General features: G+C 50.0%; 1 protein-coding gene across 1 annotated transcript; it reads right to left on the bottom strand.

Moving 5' to 3' along the window:
- Window positions 1-1264: 1264 nt before the first annotated feature.
- Window positions 1265-18264, bottom strand: NCF4 (neutrophil cytosolic factor 4). Its single transcript, XM_074949944.1, has 10 exons — window positions 18052-18264; window positions 14748-14832; window positions 13238-13391; window positions 12849-12919; window positions 12135-12262; window positions 11091-11148; window positions 7500-7598; window positions 5371-5501; window positions 5195-5260; window positions 1265-2419 (listed from the first exon to the last, which is right to left on the bottom strand). The coding sequence occupies exons 1-10, from the start codon at window positions 18081-18083 to the stop codon at window positions 2185-2187; spliced, it is 1059 nt and encodes a 352-aa protein (XP_074806045.1). The 5' UTR covers window positions 18084-18264; the 3' UTR covers window positions 1265-2184.
- Window positions 18265-19866: the final 1602 nt, after the last annotated feature.

The raw sequence follows: 19866 nt of genomic DNA, 5'->3' as shown, positions 1-19866 counted from the left end.
GTCAAATGAAATAAAAGCAAAACGCATTCTAAGCTGATCTTAACACTTTCAATGCCCTTACAAACTTAGATGCTTCTCACCACAGGCTGGCTGGTTGACCTTCAGCCAGGCTCTCTCCTTTGAGCAGCACTTCAGTTGCTTGGTGGTCATGTTTGTAGATGGAGGTGGAAGAGAGAGGAAGAGCATGGCAAACGTCTCTCCTTTTTATCATGTTCTTTCTTCCCTCTTGGCTTTGCCCTCCTGCCCCCCCCACCCTTCAGAGTCAGGTGAGCATTACCTCATTGCAATCCCAAACTGACCAAAGGAAGGGGGGTGACTCACTCAAGAGTCCAACAGATCCTTTGTTGTTGCCTAGGCCAGTGTCCTTTGTTCCTGTGAGGCTGGGCTGGGTTTGTCCCATACATGCCCTGATAAGGTGTGAACTGCCCCTCTGCTCTTGGAGACCTTTTGCCTTGGCTTGCTTTAAGCCATGAGGACACAGTTACAGCCTCATAACTATATACATGAAATTACAACCTGTCACATTACTATAACATTACTATAACAACAATGCTCAGTACACCATGAGCCTTCCAAAGACACCCAACATGACAAACTTTGCATTAGATACCACACAATCATATTATAAGGATGAACATGGCGGTGTAAGGTGTTCCCATGAGGTACAGAACGTCACACTCTCCCCTTGCAAACTGTGGCAAGTAGATGATCTGTGTAGGGCCAGCAGGAAGGAACAAACACTAGAGGCCCCTGGGTTCCCTGAGGAGCCGTGTCAGACAGGACAGTCATGAGCAGATCCTAAACCACCAGTGCACCCCCAGCCAGTGGACAGTGTTACTGTGTGATGCCCCCTCGCCAGCCACGGTTCATCTCCTCCCTTCTGAGGGATTCATTCCCATTTGGAAAAAAGAAAAGCAGTACTTGTGGCACCTTAGAGACTAACCAATTTATTTGAGCGTAAGCTTTCGTGAGCTACAGCTCACTTCATCGGATGCATACCGTGGAAAATACAGAAGATGTTTTTATACACACAGACCATGAAAAAATGGGTGTTTATCACTACAAAAGGTTTTCTCTCTCCCCACCCCACTCTCCTGCTGGTAACAGAGAAAACCTTTTGTAGTGATAAACACCCATTTTTTCATGGTCTGTGTGTATAAAAACATCTTCTGTATTTTCCACGGTATGCATCCGATGAAGTGAGCTGTAGCTCACGAAAGCTTATGCTCAAATAAATTGTTTAGTCTCTAAGGTGCACAAGTACTCCTTTTCTTTTTGCGAACACAGACTAACACGGCTGTTACTCTGATTCCCATTTGGATTTACTATCTGTGGAGTGGACCTAGACATCAGAGAACAGGGGAAGGGATAGCTCAGTGGTTTGAGCATTGGCCTGCTAAACCCAGGGTTGTGAGTTCAATCCTTGAGGGGGCCATTTAGGGATATGGGGCAAAAATTGGGGATTGGTCCTGCTTTGAGCAGGGGGTTGGACTAGATGACCTCCTGAAGTCCCTTCCAACCCTGATATTCTATGATTCTATGAACACGGACCCCGAGATGCTGGCATCTTCATGCCCACAGAGGGACGTTGCTATGGGAGATGGGGCTTAGACAAGCAGGAACAGCTTGTCATAAAAGCCCCTGAAATTATCCTCCTCACTGTAGGGCGACCCAGCAGCATGGCAAATCCCAGGGGCCATTTGGGGTCCCCCAGCATCCTTCCCATTCCCTTTTGTGGTGTTCTGTCATCACTCAGTGCTAAAGGCGCTAGACAGAGCTCTGCTTTATTCCGTGACCAGTTCCAGTTGGCCCCAGATTTCAAGCTGGGGCGCTCAGCCCTTAAAGGCATAATCCACAATAGCACATCTTCTCTTCCCAGCCAAAACAACACTTCAAACCCAACACGGACACACAATTACAATGATTTACAGCCAGCTTACTAACTACATTTACTAACAATGTCCACTTAGTCTTTGAGGTGCCTGGGCTTGCAGGGCTCCCCTGACACCTCAGCACTTCTGCTCTCAGGCGCCAGTAGGTCCACTTGTTCTGATTGTTCCATGTCCCGGGGCACCAGTATCTAACCTGCTGTGATTGTTGCCTGTCTCAAGCCTAGTTAAAAGAAGCAGTCGGTACAGTGGATGGAGGGGCGCAGCCACCTGTTGAAACAGCTCCCTGTGGCAGTCACCGTCCTTTCATTTCTAGTGCCTGACTAGTGTCTCCTCCTGGGCTGGTGTTGTAGACACTGAGGTCATCTTGGTGGGTGATGTGCAACTTCCAAGGGAAAAAATGCTTCTCAGAGGGCCGTCTCCTGCTCTGAGACACCATGAGTTCGACATCCTGGTCAGAGACCAGACGGATCAGGTCACCCTCAGAGTCCCGGTAATTCAGAACAATGTCATCACGGTCAAACTCTCTCCTAGGAGAGGAAAAATGGATTAAACCCTAGGGTTCAAACAATGCCAGGAAGATACTGCATGTTAATGTACAAGAGACAGCAGCCCTCTAAGGAGAACTCTAAAGAATGGCAGCACACCCAGCTTTTTGAAGATATTTAACCCTTGCCAAGCCAATGAATGGGAGGTGTCAGATCAGCTGTCTCCATACCGTGCTGTGTATTAACACTATACAGATATGAAGCTGACGCCGAGGTCTCTTTGCCCTTCACTCGAACACTGGCCTCTGCGGGTACATCTGCACTAGGCCAGTACTTATTGAAAATGGTTGCCAGCAATACATCTCACTAAGGCAGGGGCGGGCAAACTTTTTGGCCCAAGGACCACATCTGGGTATGGAAATTGTATGGCGGGCCATGAATGCTCACAAAATTGGGGGCTGGGGTGTGGGAGAGGGTGAGGTCTCCGGCTGGGGGTGCGGGTTCTGGGGTGGGGGATGAGGGGTTGGGAGTGCAGTAGGGTGCTCTGGGCTGGGACCGAGAGGTTCAGAGGGCAGGAGGGGGATCAGGGCAGGGGCAGGGGGTTGGGGCACAGGAGGGGATTAGGGGTGCAGGGTCTGGGTGGCACTTACCTCAAGCAGCTCCCAGAAGCAGCGGCATGTCCTCCCTCCGGCTCCTATGCACAGGCGTGGCCAGGTGACTCTGCACTCTGCCCCGTCCGCAGGTGCTGCCCCTGCCCCTGGAGCTCCCATTGGCCGCAATTGCCAGCCAATGGGAGCTGAGGGGGCAGTGTGCAGTGCCCCCTGGTTGCCCCTACGCGTAGGAGGTGGAGGGGGTCATGCCACTGCTTCTGGAAGCCACACGGAGCCCTGGCATGCGCGGAGCGGGGCAAGCCCCCAACCCCACTCCCCGGCTGGTGCAGGGCAAGCCCTGGACCCTGCTCCCCGGCTGGAGCTCTGAAATGTCTGAAGGGCCGAACGAGGCCTATGGGCCGTAATTTACCCACCTCTGCACTAGAGACACACTATAGAGTTTGGCTGCTAATAGACAACCAGTGTTTCAAACACCATTACAGAAACCCAGCTAGACTGCCAGGGATAGGTGAATTTGCAATTGGAGCAGTTAGGCAGGAGTAGTATTGCCTAGTGAGTATATCTGTAATTCCACTGTCATTCAAAATGAAGTTATAATGCTTCTTCTACTATCCCTTTCAGAGGTTGGGCAAACATGGGGGATGCTACTCCAGCAACTCCCAGATGAGTGGCCCAACAAAAAACTGCTCTACAATAAGTAAAACAGTTTATTCGTTTAATATTTGTTTGCAGTGTTGCTGTAGCCACGTTCCTCCCAAGATATGAGAGAGACGAGGTGGGTGAGGTAATATCTTATTTTGGACCAACTTCTGGTGGTGAGAGAGACGAGCTTTCAAGCCATGCAGAGTTCTTTCTTGGGTCTCTTGGTCTACTGGTTTAATAGTGTATTAAAACTATATAAAATTGGTAAATTCATAAAAAACCCCTTTCCCCCTTGTTTGTTTCCTTTACAAGAGTGGAAGGAAACTGGCCCCCATGTTTGATTTTTAATACTCCAAGTTTTAAAACTATAGTGAAATTCTATTGCCTATTGCCGTGTGTCCAGCTTGTTATTTGTGGGATTGTCCATCACAACAAGCCAGGTGACAGATGGCTCAGTGGCTTGCAGGCCTGCTAAAACCAGGTTGGAGAGAACAAGGCGAGCCAAGACCAAAGGGAGGTGTTAACAGAGTGCAGAGAGGTCACTGATCAATAGTGTTGTCAAGTCTCTCAATTTTATTGCACGTTTTTCTTAAAGCCCCAGCTCCTGGAGTCATTTGATTACATGGGTATCTCAGACCTCATGCTTGAGAAAATAATTTGAAAATGTGACCCTTTTCAAATGCCAAAAAGGTAAATTAAAAAAAAACCCTCCAACATTTATAATTAAAGTCTCAGGAGTCTCAAGCCAATCTCATGAACTTGAGGGCCTGGACTCATTATTTCTATAAGCTTAGGGCTGGCAAGCTTAGGGCTGAGTGGGGAAAAGCATTGGTGGGCTGAGATGGGAGAACCAGCCATGTCTATGTGACTGCAATGCCTGTGAGTTCCAGCCACACTGGACTTGCAACAGTGGGCAGGGATGTTGGGGTAGACTGTGTTTGTTCAGTACTTAGCCCAATGGGGTCCTGGTCTATAACTAGGGTTCTAGGCACTACGACAATACCACTCATAAATAACAGGGTGGGCAGAGACATTATCAAGACTTGCTCAGAGGAGGTGCACACTCAATGATGCTGGCATCACTTGTAAAAATAAAGACCATTTTTGTGTGTGGACACAACATAGTATGTGCAGTGCAGATGTCTCCACGGGTGGTGGCAATACCTTTTCTCTCCTGTGTAGATGACTGTCTGGGGTGGCTGGACACTGGTCCCCCACATCCCAAGGGTGTCAGACAAGAGGCCTGAGCCTGGGAGTGTGTCCTAGAGTCCAACAGCTAGAAGCAATGACTAGACTCTGCCCAGGCCCACTTGGCTTGGAAGCACATGGGACCCAGTCATTGGGTCCATTCACAACAGACTAGGGACCACACAGACTGGTCCTGGGCCAGGTTGTGACAACTGCCAACTCTCCAGGTTAATAGGGAGGAGTAGGTCAGGCCCAGAACACTGGGGTGGCTGGACAGACCCTAACACAGCCAGGAGCGGGAGGAACTCAGGAAATATGCCTGCGAGTGACTCTCTGCATCCAATAGTGCCTGCACCTCCATCTGCCGGTGCTGTACCTCATTAATGCCATGAGGTGCTTGAACAATGGGGTGCTGCTCAGGTCCTCTTCCACTGATATGTCCCTAGAAGAGGGAAAAGATATCGTCATCTCACATGATCAGAGCAGTTCCCTGACGGGGCTGCAGGAGCGCGGGCATCTCTCCAGCATCACCTGAAAGCATCGTCTCCTTACCTGATGCTGCTGACAGTGTCATCCTGGTAATAGCAGCGCAGCCAATTGATAGTGCCCTCCTCTGGGGGTAAGTCTTGAATGATCTTCACAAAAGCACATGGGAAGATTCCAGTGGCCTCGTGGACGGTTCCCTGGGACAAGTGGAAAGAAGAGAATGACAAAGAGGGCACTATTTTGGCTACATGTGGTCTGCTGTGGAAATGTGAGTCATTTCCATGGAGATGACTGCCAGAACTCCCCAGATATGGTCATGTAAGAACAGCCATACTGGGTCATACTAATGGCCCATCTAGCCCAGTATCCTGTCTCTGACAGTGTCCAGTGACAGATGCTTCAGAGGGCATGAAGAGAACAGGGTAATTATTGAGAGAGCCATCCTCTGTCATCCACTGTCAGCTTATGGCAGTCAGAGGTTTAGGGACACTCAGAGCAGGGGATTCCATCCCTGACCATCTTGGCTAATAGCCCTTGACGGTTCCTATCCTCCATGAACTTATCTAGTTCTTTTCTGAACCTAGTTGTACTTTTGGCCTTCACCACATGCCCTCGCAGTGAGTTCCACAGGTTGACTGTGCAGTGTGTGAAGAAGTACTTCCTTTTGTTTGTTTTAAACCTGCTGCCTATTCATTTCATTGGGGGTCATCCAATTCTTTCATTCTGTGAAGGGGTAACTAACACTTTCCTCTGCACTTTCTCCATACCTTTCATGATTTTATAGGCCTCAGCCATACCACGCCTTAGACATCTCTTTAGTCTAATCTGTCTTCATTTCTGTTGCCCTTCTCTGTACCTTTTCCAATTCTGATACATCTTTTTTTGAGATGGGTTGACCAGAACTGCCTAGAATATTCCAGGTGTGGGCGTACCATGGATTTATATAGTGTCATTGTGATATTTTCTGTCTTATTATCTATCTCGTTCCTAACGGTTCCTAACATTCTGTAGCTTTTTTTGACTGCTGCTGCACACTGAGCAGATATTTTCAAAGAACTATACATAATGACTCTATTTCTTGAGTGGTAACAGCTAATTTAGATCTTATCATTTTTGCATGTATCGTTGGGATTATAGTTTCCAATGTGCCTTGCTTTGCATTTATCAACACTGAATTTCATCTACTAACTTGTCACCCAGTCACCAAGTTTTGTGAAATCCTTTTGTAACTTCACAGTCAGCTTTGGACTTCAGTATCTTGAGTAGTTTTGTATCATCTGCAAACTTTGCCACCTCACTGTTTTACCCATTTTTCCAAATCATTTATGAATATGTTGAACAGCACTGGTTCCAGTAGAGATCCTTGGGGGGCCCGGATATTTACCTCTCTCCACTGGGAAAGCTGACCATTTATTCCTATCCTTTGTTTCCTATCTTTTTACCAGTTATTGATCCATGAGAGGACTTTCCCTCATTATCCTATGGCTGTTTAATTTGCTCAAGAGCCTTTGATATAGTACCTTGTCCAAGGCTTTCTGAAAGTCCAAGTACACTATATCAACATAATGAGATGACTGCAGTGGAAGTGACCTGATGTCGTACCTGTAACAGGAATATTGGATTGGGTGGTTGGCTACAGAAGGACTGGGGCAGTGTATGATATACAGACACAGATACTTCCCCATGAAGGCTGTCCTCTTATAGAAAGCAGAGATACCATATCAGCAGACATCCAGCATGCTCCTGCAGCCCATTCTCATTACCTCCTCAGAGTGCCCAAGTCCCCCCAAAACAGGGCGGTGCGGGTGAGGCTGGAGGACAGTGTGTCACAAGTAACGCAAACACAAGCAATCACATCTGAACAGGAGTTTCCTTCTCTTTTCTGTGGCCTGTGTGTGTTCTACTCACTCTACATACTCTAGAGTGCACTACAGGCAAAGAGAGTACAAGTGAAACACAAGCACCAAAGGAGAGGAAACCTAAAATCCAAACAGAGCCTAGAAAGGAAGGACCCTGGAATATGGAGATAGAGGCTTAGTCCCAGATCCTCAAAATTATTTAGACTACTAATTCCATTGAAATCACTGGAAGTCAGGAGTCTAAAAACCTTTGAGGATCTGGGCCTTATGGACTAATGTCAGCTGTATACTGACAGCTCAGAAACTCTAGCATAGCCCCAGTAACCTCAGTCTTACCTCTAGCCAATCTTTGTTGATCCTGCTGAGTAGATAGATCAAGTCTCCCTTCTTGAAGTTCAACTCCAGTGTACTGGTTCCAAGAAAGTCAAACAGTGCCTGGGGGAAATAATCACCATTTCAATGATAAATTCAGAGTTATAGAACTCTGCTTTCCTGCTTTCCCTGTCTGGCATACTCACAGGAAAAGGTTATTTCCCTGTAACTCACATTCTTGGGAGTATATTGCCTAATAGATCCCTGCTATTGAGATGCACACTGCGAGCTGGAGCGATCAGGAAAGCAGGGAGAGTTGGAGCAACATGCACTTCCCATCACAGATCCAAATGTTTGTGCAAGGTCATATAGAGAACTGGAGCCCCAAGCCCCTCAGATCCTTTCTGCTATTCAGAATAACAAATAAAGACTGAGATCTCAGAAGATGGTGGTTCTCATAATGGAGGACAGACACCCGATCCCCTCTCGCTAGTGACTAATATAAATAGCTCTTTAAACAGGCTTTCATAAACCACATAAACTATAGTAACTATTAATTAAAAAAAGGGTACAGATGCAATGGAGAATGATTGATCCAAGAGCTGCTGTCTTCAGCTGTTGAAAAGGATCTCAAAGCAACTGAGCCCATAGTTTCTAATAGCCTTACACTGAACATTCAGATCTGCCAGAGGGCAAAACCATGGCCCAAACAATTTCTGCTTTTGAGACCATTCCAAGCTGCTAGTGCCCAGGGATGGAAATGTGCATCCCCAGAGCAGGGCAGTTCAAAGGCAAAGTCTCGCTGGAATCCCTCTGTTCCAGAATACATTCTGGGTAAACCTTTCCATGGCATTTCCCCTTGGCTGCAGCCCCCTTTCCTTTGTGTTGTCCCCTTACTAAAACTCAGTGGGGGTGTTTGGTTGGCTAGCTCCCAGTACCAAAAGAAAGGGTAAGGGTCCATGGGAAATCAGAACCCTGAGACTGACAGTCCCCAGGAACAATGGGAAGAGGTCAGCTCCAGGTCAGCCTGATTGACAGGGCGGGCAGGCTAATCAGGGAGTCAGGAAGCCAAGAGGCCCTGCAGGCCAGACTTGGAGGGGGATCGTAACCGCGACGGGTCGGGGCGAGGCTGGGAAGGGTCCTGCCACCTAGAGCCTGAGAGCTTGTGGCCACCGCCAGAGCAAGTGTCCAACCCACAGCATCCCTGCCGCACAGCCAGGGCCTGGGACGTGTGAGGAACAGACTGTGAACTGCCATGACATTCCAGAGACGCTGGTTGTGACGTCCCTGTGCCACAGAGCGGGGTGACGCGTTTTCCTTTAACCTTTCCCATTTCTTCTTTTTTTTTTTTAAATTGACTGCTGCTTAATAAATTGTATTTGCTTTGAACTGTATGTAATGATCAGTGGATCAGGGAAGCATACAGTGCAGAGAGAGCACCCCAGAGTTGGGACATCCTAGCCCCTGCCCTAAGTGACCATGACAAGGTTGGGGGTCGAGCCCCCCAGGAATCCTGGGCCCAGCCTTGTCGGGGTTACAAGGACTTTGCCACTCAGGAGAGTGGAAGGGGAGCCCTTCAGGTCAGGCAGGCCTCTGGGTAAAGGAAGTGGGAGTGAGGACTCAGATCCTTTCACTAGCCCATTTCACTAGAGTAGTATATAAGCCAGGAAAGTTCCACACAACAGCAGGACCATTCCCCCATTTACATAATATGCAGGGCCTCTTGACTGGGGGCATCTCCCTGTGCTGGGCCCGCTGCCCAGGGTCCCCCCTCACTCTCTCCAGCTGCTCAGTGTACTTGGCTCTGGACTGATCCAGCTCCAGCTGCAGCTCCAGCTCCACTCTGCCTCCAGCTCCCTGGGCTGCTTCTCTGGCCCCTCTGGCTCTGGTTGCTGCAGCTCTGCTCCCAGCACAGATCTGCTCTGTGGCCTCTTCTGTGACTCTGCTCCCAGCACTGACCTGCTTCCAGCGCTGCTTCTCTGGCCCCTCTGGATCTGGCACAGCTCTGCTCCCCAGCTCAGCTTGCACCCCTGCTTTCTCCTTAGCTCGGCCCCACTCTGTCTGACCCAGGCAATTCCAGCTCACATGGAGGATGGGACCCCCCTGGCCTCCTGACTCCCTGATTAGCCTGCCCGCCCTGTCAATCAGGCTGACATGCAGCATTGGCCTCTCCCCATTGTTCTTGGGGACTGTCAGTCTCAGGGTCCTGATTTCCCGTTGACCCTTCCCCTTTGTACTGGGAGCTAGCCAACCCAAACACCCCCACTGAGTTTTAGTTAGGGGACAAGAGTCCCCTTACGTTTGTCTTAGAGAAGCAAGAGCATACCAACATATTTCACCCTGGGGCCCCAAAAAAGGAGCTTAGTGTCTCTCTTAAGAAGGGCCTCCCACACCGGCTTCACAGTGCAAGTGTCTTGTGTCTTGACAGAGGGAAATAACCACTCCAACTCAGGAAAACTCTGAGCCAACTCTGCTTGCTCAAACAGGAAAGAGGCTTGCAGCCGCATGCCCTGAAAAGCCCCCACTTCCTGTTAGTGACAGAAAGGAATGCAGTCAGCCTTACAAATACCCAAGGGGAGCTGGGGCTGAGGAAGGCGTGTCAACTCGTCTTTCCCAAAGCCAGGAAAGATTATTTTTAAAGCAGCTGGAAACATCCAAATCGCCATCAAATGGCAGATTCAAAATCTTGTATCAAACAAGCTTTCTATCCACTTAAAGGGGAAGGGGGTGGGGTCAGGAACTTGCCCTCTCCTTTGTTCTTCTCCTTCTTTTCCCTTTGCTCCTCCTATTTTCCATGTATCTTCCTGGATTTTGAGTGTATCTTTCCCAATGCCCAACTTTTCCCTCGGACTATTAGTTCTGTAAGTGTTCCCCCTTTTACAAGGTTTCAGTTTATTGAAACGTTCTCTTTTCCCCCAAACCCCTTTCTCCCCATGAAATCTCTTGTCTGATTCAGCCTTGTCCCATCTACTTTTACCTTCCGTGTTTTATCTCTCTCTCTCTCCTTTCCCCCACTCTTTCACGTTCTCTCCCCACCCCTTTCCATTTGTAAGAGTTTCCCCTTCCCAGCTTAGGTCTTGAGGCTGGAACAGGAGTGTTGGTTTTCCTTGCTCTTCCAGTCCTGGTGACGAGAATGCTGCAGGCCCTGATTCAAAGCATTTAAGCACGTGCTTATCTTACAGCAAGCAATGGGACTTAAGTACATACTTCCAGCTAAGCATGTGCTTAAGTCCTTTGCTGAATCGGAGCCTGAGACTGAGTCTGTGGGTGACGCCCCCTAAATGCAGAAAAGTTGGCACTGAGTTCTCTGTGTTCTGTCATTTCTGAGATTCAGCTCATATTGATCCTCCAATAAGACCCTCCTGTTATTCAGCAGAGGGGGGGATTCAGTCTATATATATCTTCAGTCCTCTGCTTCACCGCACACTAGTCTCTCCTACCCTTCCCCTCTCCTGCACTGAAGTGAGAGGAATTTCCTATCTATGCTTATTCCATTTTCCCTCCTCCCCCAACACATGAAGCTCTCCCAAGAATGGCACAGATGTAATAAGAGAGATCCCTGAGTGGAAAAGCAGTTTTGTTTACAACCTGCTACATGCTGCACAGGGTACCCACCTCAGCCCGCGGAGCTGCCATGCGGTCAAAACCGGGCGCCTGGGGCACAATGCTTTTGCTGCAGAGGAAGGAGACAACGGGAAGGTAAACACCCCTTTCTAGCGGTAAGAAAAGCAGCTGAATAGCACAGTCTTTGCTTCCTCACCATCTAGGAGGCAGGTGATCCAAGTCACAAGTCACTTTACAAAGCGCCAGAGTATCTGGGCACGACATGCGAGTCGAGCAAATAGACACGGACACGACTACATTAACCCCAGTGTTCTCAGCTCTCGAGTGTCGCAGCAGCAAACCCTGCCTGGCAAAGCCCTCTGCTGAGCACAGAGGGGAATTCCTCTGTGTACTCAGAATCTTAGACCTCCCTTACCCACCCCGCTCTGGAGGAATCCCTCCCTCCCGCTGCGCTGAGCAGGGAAGTGAGACTTGCGCTGGGGGGCTAGTTAGTTCCCTTGGAAAAATCTCAGCCTTAAGGATTGTGTTAATTCAATCCAGGCCTTCACACACACATGCTGCTGGGTTGGGAGGGGAATTCATTCTCCTTTGCTCTACACAGCACAGCTCTCCTGTGGGATCCCAGTGCTGCTCTGGAGGATAGGCCCCTGCTCAGGTGAGGCATGGGGACCAGTTGAGTCTCCACATTCATTTAAGATCTGATCCAACTGCTGTTGAAATCAATGGCAAAACTCCCATTGACTTCAGCAGTGCAGGATCAAGTCCCCAATCCTGGCCTGCCCACACCACACACAGCTCCCTACAGAGATCACCGGAACAGAGTCACTAGCGCAATGAGTGGGGCACCATTTTAAAACAGTGCCAATGGCCTTTCAGCATTTCCCTGGCCTTAGACAGAATGCAGCCTGAATACTGGAGGGTTAGCTACTGAAGGTGGGAACAGTCCAGTTTACATGGCACAGACAAGCAGTAGAGTAGGATTTGACTGACTTATTTGGGGGACACATTGGGACTCCCCAATTTCCCTCTCCTCAAGGGGCGCTGGACACCCTCCCTTCGAGCAGGCACCCAGGAGGAAACACATCAGAGGCTTACACTCGGCGAGTGCGTGGGCGAAGCCGCCGCAGCCCCTGTGGCACCTGCTCACAGTCAAACTCCGACTGGTAGAAAAACAGTCGTAGGTGTTCATCCATCAGCACCCAGCTGGGCAGGCAGAGCAGCTTCTGTGTCAGGGGAGACAAGGGAGCAGAACAACACCCGTGAGAGAGATCCACTTTGTATGTTATCTGGGTAATGGAAACACCTCTCCAACCTACAGACACAAAAAGGAGGTGCATCACTGTCAGAAATCCCCCTGCTAAGTGGGACAGGGTTGAGCAGCTGCTGGTTTTGCCTCTATTCACTGCTGGCCTTGGCCAATGTGTTGCCGGTGTGCCTGATCTACTCCAGGGACGTTCACCCTCTTCCTGTCATCCTCCCACCCCAGAATCACAGCAATCCCTGTGGGGAGAAGGCAGAGCTGGGCAGTGGCAGGCTCCCATCACTGCCTATCAGCCCATCCGCTGCTGCAGGCCCCAGTCAGCCACTCATTTAATACAGGGCCCATAATCAACCTGCACACGAAGGAGTTCTCTCCCCAGTGTTATGGTGACTCGGGGAAGTAGGGTGTCTCAGGGTGAGCACCATAAAGAGAGCCAGGTACCCCCTGCTGGGATGGACATAGCTATCCAAGATGATTTCAAATGGGACCTATCCAAAGTATTGACTCTGTATACCCACAACAACCTCTACTCTAACTTGAAGCTTTACCTTCATGTAAATATTGAGGATAGGGATCCGGCTCTCTGCAATCTCCTTTTTCGCGCCAACATAAACCTTTCCTGGAAAGCACAAAACCAACAAACCATAAGAGTTACCAAAAAGAAAATGGGAAGGAAGCAATATGACAGTAGCATCTGGGACAAGAAATACAGGCAAAAGAATTTCCAGCTTTCCACATCAGTGACCCCTGCTGGAGGAAATCCCCCAGCCACTACACCTGCACTGATCTCTACAACCACCATTGCTGGGAACTGGTTCTCACAGCCAGGACTCCGGCACCCTTCCCTGCAATGAGCTCCACTAGGAGAAGCTAAGATTGGAATAACTACCAAGGATGTCTGCAAGCAGGCACAGGGCTGCATTCGACAACAGCCTACCTGGCAACACGGGGAGGGTGAAGGCAAAGGTGTTGCTTTTGTTCTCTGCCCCATATCTCTCCTCTAGCTTGTTATGCAGGGTGTAGAACTGGCGGTAGCGGCGGAAGATCAAGTATCTGCCACCTCCTTTTGTCTTCACCTCAATGACAAACACCTGAAGGGGAAGAGGGAGTGAGGGTCACATGCATACCTAATAAGATCTAAAGAGTGCAAGTGAGGCACAGAGCAGATGGATATAGCCAGCCGTCCACTGTCTGGGCTGTTTTTTCAGGAGGCTGCAGTAGAAGGTAAGCCTTCTCTTAAGAACCTGGCATTTTGGGTGCTATAAAATAATAACCACACCAGGCTGATTTTGCCTGTGTCCCCAAGTTTCCTATGGATCAAGTCACTGTGATTGTTTACTACCACACCATCAAGCGAACAGCAAACCTGGGAGGATCTGAGGCATTAGATAATGCTAACAATAATACTTTACTCTCATATAACACCTTCCATCAGAGGGCAGGACACCACTTTATGATTGCCATTTGACAGACGGGGAAGTTAATGCCCCCAAGAGATTAAAGATAATATTTTAAAGCTTGGGTGCCTTGGACATCTTAAATCCACATTTAGGCCCCTAATTTAAGGTCCTGGTTTTCAGAGGTGCTGAGCACTCATAACTCTCGCTGATTTCAAGCACACAAGTTTGAACATTCTGGCCTAGGAGTCTTGTCCATGGTCATGCAGCAAGTCAGTGGCAGAGTCAGAAACAGTGCCCAGATTTCCTGACTCTGGGTCCCCTGCTCTAACCACCAGACAGTACTCCCGTTGATTTCCCAAACAGATTGGTCTGCTGTGATTAATGGACGGCCTGATTCCCAAGCATTGAACCCTGTGCCACTTGGCACCCAGACACTCCAAGGAGACTTAAGCAGATAGTAGCCAAGACTTATTGCAGCCGAGTCTAAACCCTGCAGACCCTCAGTGGGAGATCAGTGGTCAATGCCTCTGGCAAGAGGAGTCTACCCAGCAGAGGGCACACTGAGCAGACCTCATCCAGAGCTCACTCTTTGCACATCTCACGCCCCTCTTTCCTCCTTCCCTCCCGTTCTCCTCCCTCGTGCTCCAGTGATTCACTGTCCTGATCTGACATCCTCTTCTGTGGAGGAGGGAGCTTCCTAATTTGCACGTGCCAAGATGGGCTATTCCTTGTCAGACTGTCTATCCCCCTATCCCCATTGAATCTCCTAAACAAGGCTATGGAAAGACTTAGGAAACAGGCAGTGCCAAAGAGCCCATCACTGTCAAGCCACACCCACAGCTACTTGGATTGTCAGGGTGCACCTGTGACAGACACCTCCCCATTCCAGGGGAAGGCAGGCCTCAGCCAACAACATGGAGACCGGAAGGCTGTATACACAGCAGGCCATGCCTATCGGCATCAGGCCAGGCACGTTGCATCCTATTTCCCTGACCCAATGCTGAGCCAGTCACGCCTGTGAGCACATGGAGAGAGTCTCTCTCTTACATAGTAACTGGTGAAGCCGCTCTTCTCTTGGGCATCTGCAATGTTAGCGGAGACAGGCACCTCATTTGGAAGCTGGTCAAAGTCACTGAAAGGCAAGAGAAGAAAGAGCTGGGTTACTACAGCTGGTGTTGGCCTTTGGCACAAGCAAACTAATGGCTCCATGTAAGCTCTGCAACTCCTGGGCTGGTCCTATCTCCTTCTGTCAAGGTTCCTTCCCCACTCTGAACTCTAGGGTACAGATGTGGGGACCTGCATGAAAGACCCCCCCCCAAGCTTATTTCTACCAGTTTAGGTTAAAACTTCCCCAAGGCACAAAGTCTTTGCCCTTGGATTAGGTAAAACGCTGCCACCACCAAGTATTTTAGATAAAGAACAGGGAAAGGACCACCTGGAGTCCTATTCCCCCAAAATATTCCCCCAAGCCCTACACTCCCTTTCCTGGGGAAGGCTTGATAATAATATCCTCACCAACTGGTACAAGTGAACACAGACCCAAACGCTTGGATATTAAGAACATTGAAAAATCAATCAGGCTCTTAAAAGAATAATTTTATTTAAAGAAAAGGTAAAAGAATCACCTCTGTAAAATCAGGATGGTAAATACTTTACAGGGTAATCAGATTCAAAACATAGAGAATCCCTCTAGGCAAAACCTTAAGTTACAAAAAGACACAAAAACAGGAATATACATTCCCTCCAGCACAGCGAATTTTACAAACCATTAAACAAAGAAAACCTAACGTATTTTCTAGCTAGATTACTTATTAACTTTACAGGAGTTGGAGAACTTTCATCCTTGATCTGTTCCTGGCAAAGGTATCACACAGACAGACAAAAACCCTTTGTCCCCCCTCCAGATTTGAAAGTATCTTGTCCCCTCATTGGTCATTTTGGGTCAGGTGCCAGCGAGGTTACCTTAGCTTCTTAACCCTTTACAGGTGAAAGGGTTTTGCCTCTGGCCAGAAGGGATTTTATAGCACTGTATACAGAAAGGTGGTTATCCGTCCCTTTATATTTATGACACCCTCGCAGGCAGTAGAGCCAGGGGGGGAAGGCAACATCTTGCTGCCAGGCACCAGACAGCAACAGAAGCAAGAAGAAGGCAATTCATGCCCCGATTTCTCTCTTTCTGGAAGCCTGGGGCCCCACAAACTGCAAGGATGACTGTATAGACCTCCGATGTCTGATTTTCAGGAGCATTGAATACATACAACTCCAACTGAAATCAGTGAGAGCTGTGGGTATGCAGTGAGTCTGAAAATCTGCCCCCATGCTCTAAGGTCCAGCCACACCAGCAGGGCTACCCACCGAAGGGTCTGGGTTAGCGCGCTTTTGCTGGCAGACAACGAGGCACATTCTTGACCATCCTACAGTGTATAGAAAACTTGGTGTAAGGGCACTGTTGGCCCCTTTCTGAAATGTAGTGGGGGTTTTGGTTGGCCCTCTCCCAGGACCAAAAGAAAGGGGAACGGCTGAAGAAGAATCAAGACCCTGAGACTGACAGCCCTCAGGGCCAATGGGGAGAGGACAATGCTCCAGGTCAGCCTGATTGATGAGGCAGGCAGGGCAATGAGGGAGTCAGGAGCATGGGGTCCCGTCCTTCCCAGTGTGAGCTGGAGCTGCCTGTCCAGAAGGGCAGAGCTAAGGAGGGAGCAGCAGCCAGAGCCAGAGAGGGGCTAGAGGAGCAGCCTGGGGAGCTGAGCTGGAGGCAGAGCAGCAGCAGTGCTGGAGCTGGAGTTGGAGCAGACCAGACCAGAGCCGGGTGCTGTGAGCAGCTGGGGAGAGCGAGGGGGGACCCTGGGCAGCGGACCCAGCACAGGGAGACGCCCCCAGCCAAGAGGCCCTGCAGGCTAGACTGGGAGGGGGATCATAACCCCAACGGGACAGAGGCAACACTGGGAAGGGTCCTGCTGCCTAGAGCCTGATGACGTGTGGCCACGGCCAGAGCAAGTGTCTGACCCGCAGCATCCCTGCAGCACAGCTGGGGCCTGAGAAGGAGGCCTGGGACGTGTGAGGAACAGACTGTGAACTGCCCTGACATTCCAGAGACGCTGGTTGTGGCGTCCCCGTGCCACAGAGCGGGGTGACGCGTTTTCCTTTAACCTTTCCCATTTCTTACTTATTTTTTAAAAATTGATTGTTTAATAAATTGTATTTGCTTTGAACTATATGCAATAGTCAGTGGGTCAGGGAAGCATCCAGAGTGGAAAGAGCACCCCAGAGTGGGGACACCTTAGCCCCTGCCCTAAGTGACCACAACAAGGTTGGGGGTCGAGCCCCCCAGGAATCCTGGGCCCAGCCTTGTCGGGGTTATGAGGACTCTGCCACACAGGAGAGTGGAAGGGGAGCCCTCGAGGTCAGGCAGGTCTCTGGGTAAAGGGAGTGGGGACTCAGATCCTTCTGCTACCTAAGTCCACTGGAGTACTGTATAAGCCAGGAAAGTTCCTCACAATAGCGGGACCATTCCCCCGCTTACATTAGGATAATAATTGTAGACCAGTCTGCCTTGGCCTAAGGTGAGCATGGGCACCTATCTCACTTTTGTCTGTATACACAATAAAGAGTAATGGGCTCACAGGTCTGACCAGACCATTTTCACCTTCTTTTCAGGCCCTTCTCTGCCCAACCCCCTTGATAAAAACAGAGAGGTGCACATTCATTTGCCTCAGTCACATGCCACCATGTGAGAGGTCTCTCTGTGTTAATCCTGAAGTAAAAGTGCTGGAGAAGAAAGTGGAGGAGCAGTGGGAATGGGGAAAAGATGGTTTCCAGTTCTAGCAATGGAATATTTTCCCACTCAGCAAAGAGTATGGAAGGGGGATCAATTCTCCCCTCCACCATCAGACCCCAGAACAAGGGGCCTCTGACGGTGGAGAGTCCACCCAGAAGGGCACTGTAGTGTCGGAAGTTGCCGACAATCTCTTGCTCTGCTGGAGTTAGTCAGCACAACTCCAAACTCGGGAGGCGCCACCACTTGCTGTTAGAGCGGCCACGGGATGTGCCCGTGCTGTCACAGCCAGCCTTTGCTGTGGAGCCCCAGCTGCAGTTTAAAGTTACCCTCCCCTGGTAGAACTACAGGAAGGACAAAGAGGCAAATACCTGCTGCCCTCCCTGGTTGGGGAGCCTTCCATGGGGCCCCTGATAGCACTAGGGGGGCTATTCCTATTTAAAAACTGAGGGCTCCCACACACACAAAGGAAGCCCAATGTTTTGGTGGCTGCAGCCACACCCAGGCAGTGTCTCTTCACAGACAAAGCAAAAGGGAAGGAGCAGACTGGTAACGCAGTGTTTCTGTGGAACTCACCTCTTGTCTCGCAGCTGACGGGGAAGAGACATCCTTTCAGCTCCTTGGTGTCCAGGTGAGCCCCAGAAAGGACCAGCCCTTTCTTTCTTCTAGTGGACTGGGAGCAAACAGGATCCCACCCCTCTAGCTCTGTTAGTCTGGATGTACTGGGAACGCTCTGCAAGGCCTCAGGGATCTTACTCTGAATACATCACTGTTAGCCTGTCGTTACCCGCTCCCACCAGATTGAGGAAGTGCTACCGAAAGAGAGCCCATAAGCCAGGCAGCTTTGTGATTGCAGCATGTGTGTCGAAACTGCCTCCCCCCATGTTAGGGAAGTGAAAGGCAGACTGTCAAATGGGACCGATGAGCCTGACTCATTACTGCCAGTCACCACACAGAAACTGCGGCTCCTGTGCAAAGGGACTGTCACAAGCTACCAGGCTGGTAGCATTTTACACTCTCTTTGCACTGGTGTCCCTGCCTGCAGAGTGCAGAGCAGTGGAGAATCAGGCCCAATAAAAACACCAGGGCAAGGCTGACTGGCATTGTGCAGAAATCTGAATCTCAGGGACTGGCAAAAAGTAGTCCATCTCCCCACCCCCCACTTGCCTCTCTGGATAATGACACGTGCCACCCAGAGAACAGAGTTGGGCCTCGGTTTTGTGAGGCTCTATGTGAAATAACCCATGAGAGGCCTGTCCAGCTCCCTTCCCTCTGATGTCCAAACTCCCACACATCCCTGTATCCACAGCCCCCCTCCTCCCTGCCAGTGACCCCCTCAGGCTGTAGCAAATCCTTCACCTCTGAATGAAGCCCTGTGGCTCCTTGGGGACTCTCCCTTATATGGCCAGGAGATGGAGCCAAAGTGCAGCTTTCCAAGCAGGGGTAGGAAGAGCTGTTATGAAATTCACCCGCTGCCACTGCCCTTGGGCGCCAGACTCAAAGGGGATCATGGACAGGGAACCAGCCGGGATGATGGGTTGGTGGGAGTGAGAAGTAGGACCCCTGAAAGGGCAGGGATTAATGCAGCTGCATAGGCCTAAAGCAGCAATTGCTGCTGAGATTCCTAGCCACAAGGACTCCTGTCACCCAAAGAGGACCCTGCCTGCCCTACCACTCTGTACACGAGGTAATGACACACCACCTGCAGCAGGTGGGTTGGCAAAGCCTTAATGAGGAAAAGAGAAGGAAGAAAGTGTCATTTGCTAATGCTCCAGCAGTGTTGCAGCATATCCTGGCCCTTCTCTGATCGAATAGCTTCCTCACACAGCCTCTCTGCCTCCCCATGCACCTTCCTTTGTTTCAGTCCTTGCCTCTCCTCTCCTTCCAAATTCAGTACAAATTTGGCTCGTTTTAATCCTCGTAGGGCCAACTGACAGAAAGTTTGTGGCTTGCACGGACCGAGCCAGCATGCTCCAGAGTGGAAACCTGCTTACAACTGTTACAGTCAAGCTTGAATCTGCCTTGCAAAGAGAACTCTGTCCCTCCCCTGGATGCAGTTCCCAGAGATGAATGGGAAGCATCATTACAAGGAGTCTGAGCTGGACTGTGTTGTATTTTAGCTAGAAGAACCTGATGGCTGCTGATCTCTGGGGATTGCAAAGAGAGACCCCCAGGTTCTTTGCTGGGTTGTCCCTGCAATCCCCTCCCCTGTGCAGCGTGCATGAGCAGAGAGTACAATAGCTACAGGGAAGAGATGTTGCACATAAGTATCCCTCTGGACCTTCATGCTCTGCCATTTGCTCTGTTTTCTCTGCAAGCCCTGCTGCATGTGCAGTGCTCATGTAACCTGAGGAGGCAGACACAGCATTCCCTTCCCTTTCCCTGGGGTGC

This window comes from Natator depressus, chromosome 1, assembly GCF_965152275.1.
Source record: "Natator depressus isolate rNatDep1 chromosome 1, rNatDep2.hap1, whole genome shotgun sequence".
Classification (NCBI taxonomy): domain Eukaryota; kingdom Metazoa; phylum Chordata; order Testudines; family Cheloniidae; genus Natator; species Natator depressus.
Note: the sequence above shows the minus strand (reverse complement) of the source record. Positions and strands in the feature narration are given on the sequence as shown.

Coding starts and splice junctions, on each gene's coding strand:
- NCF4 (XM_074949944.1), bottom strand. CDS start 18,083: ATGTCTCTTCCCCGTCAGCTGCGAGACAAGAG. Junction 12,263..12,848: donor TCCTCAATATTTACATGAAG/GTAAAGCTTCAA, acceptor CCCCTGACACAG/AAGCTGCTCTGCCTGCCCAG. Junction 11,149..12,134: donor CGCCCACGCACTCGCCGAGT/GTAAGCCTCTGA, acceptor CTTCCTCTGCAG/CAAAAGCATTGTGCCCCAGG.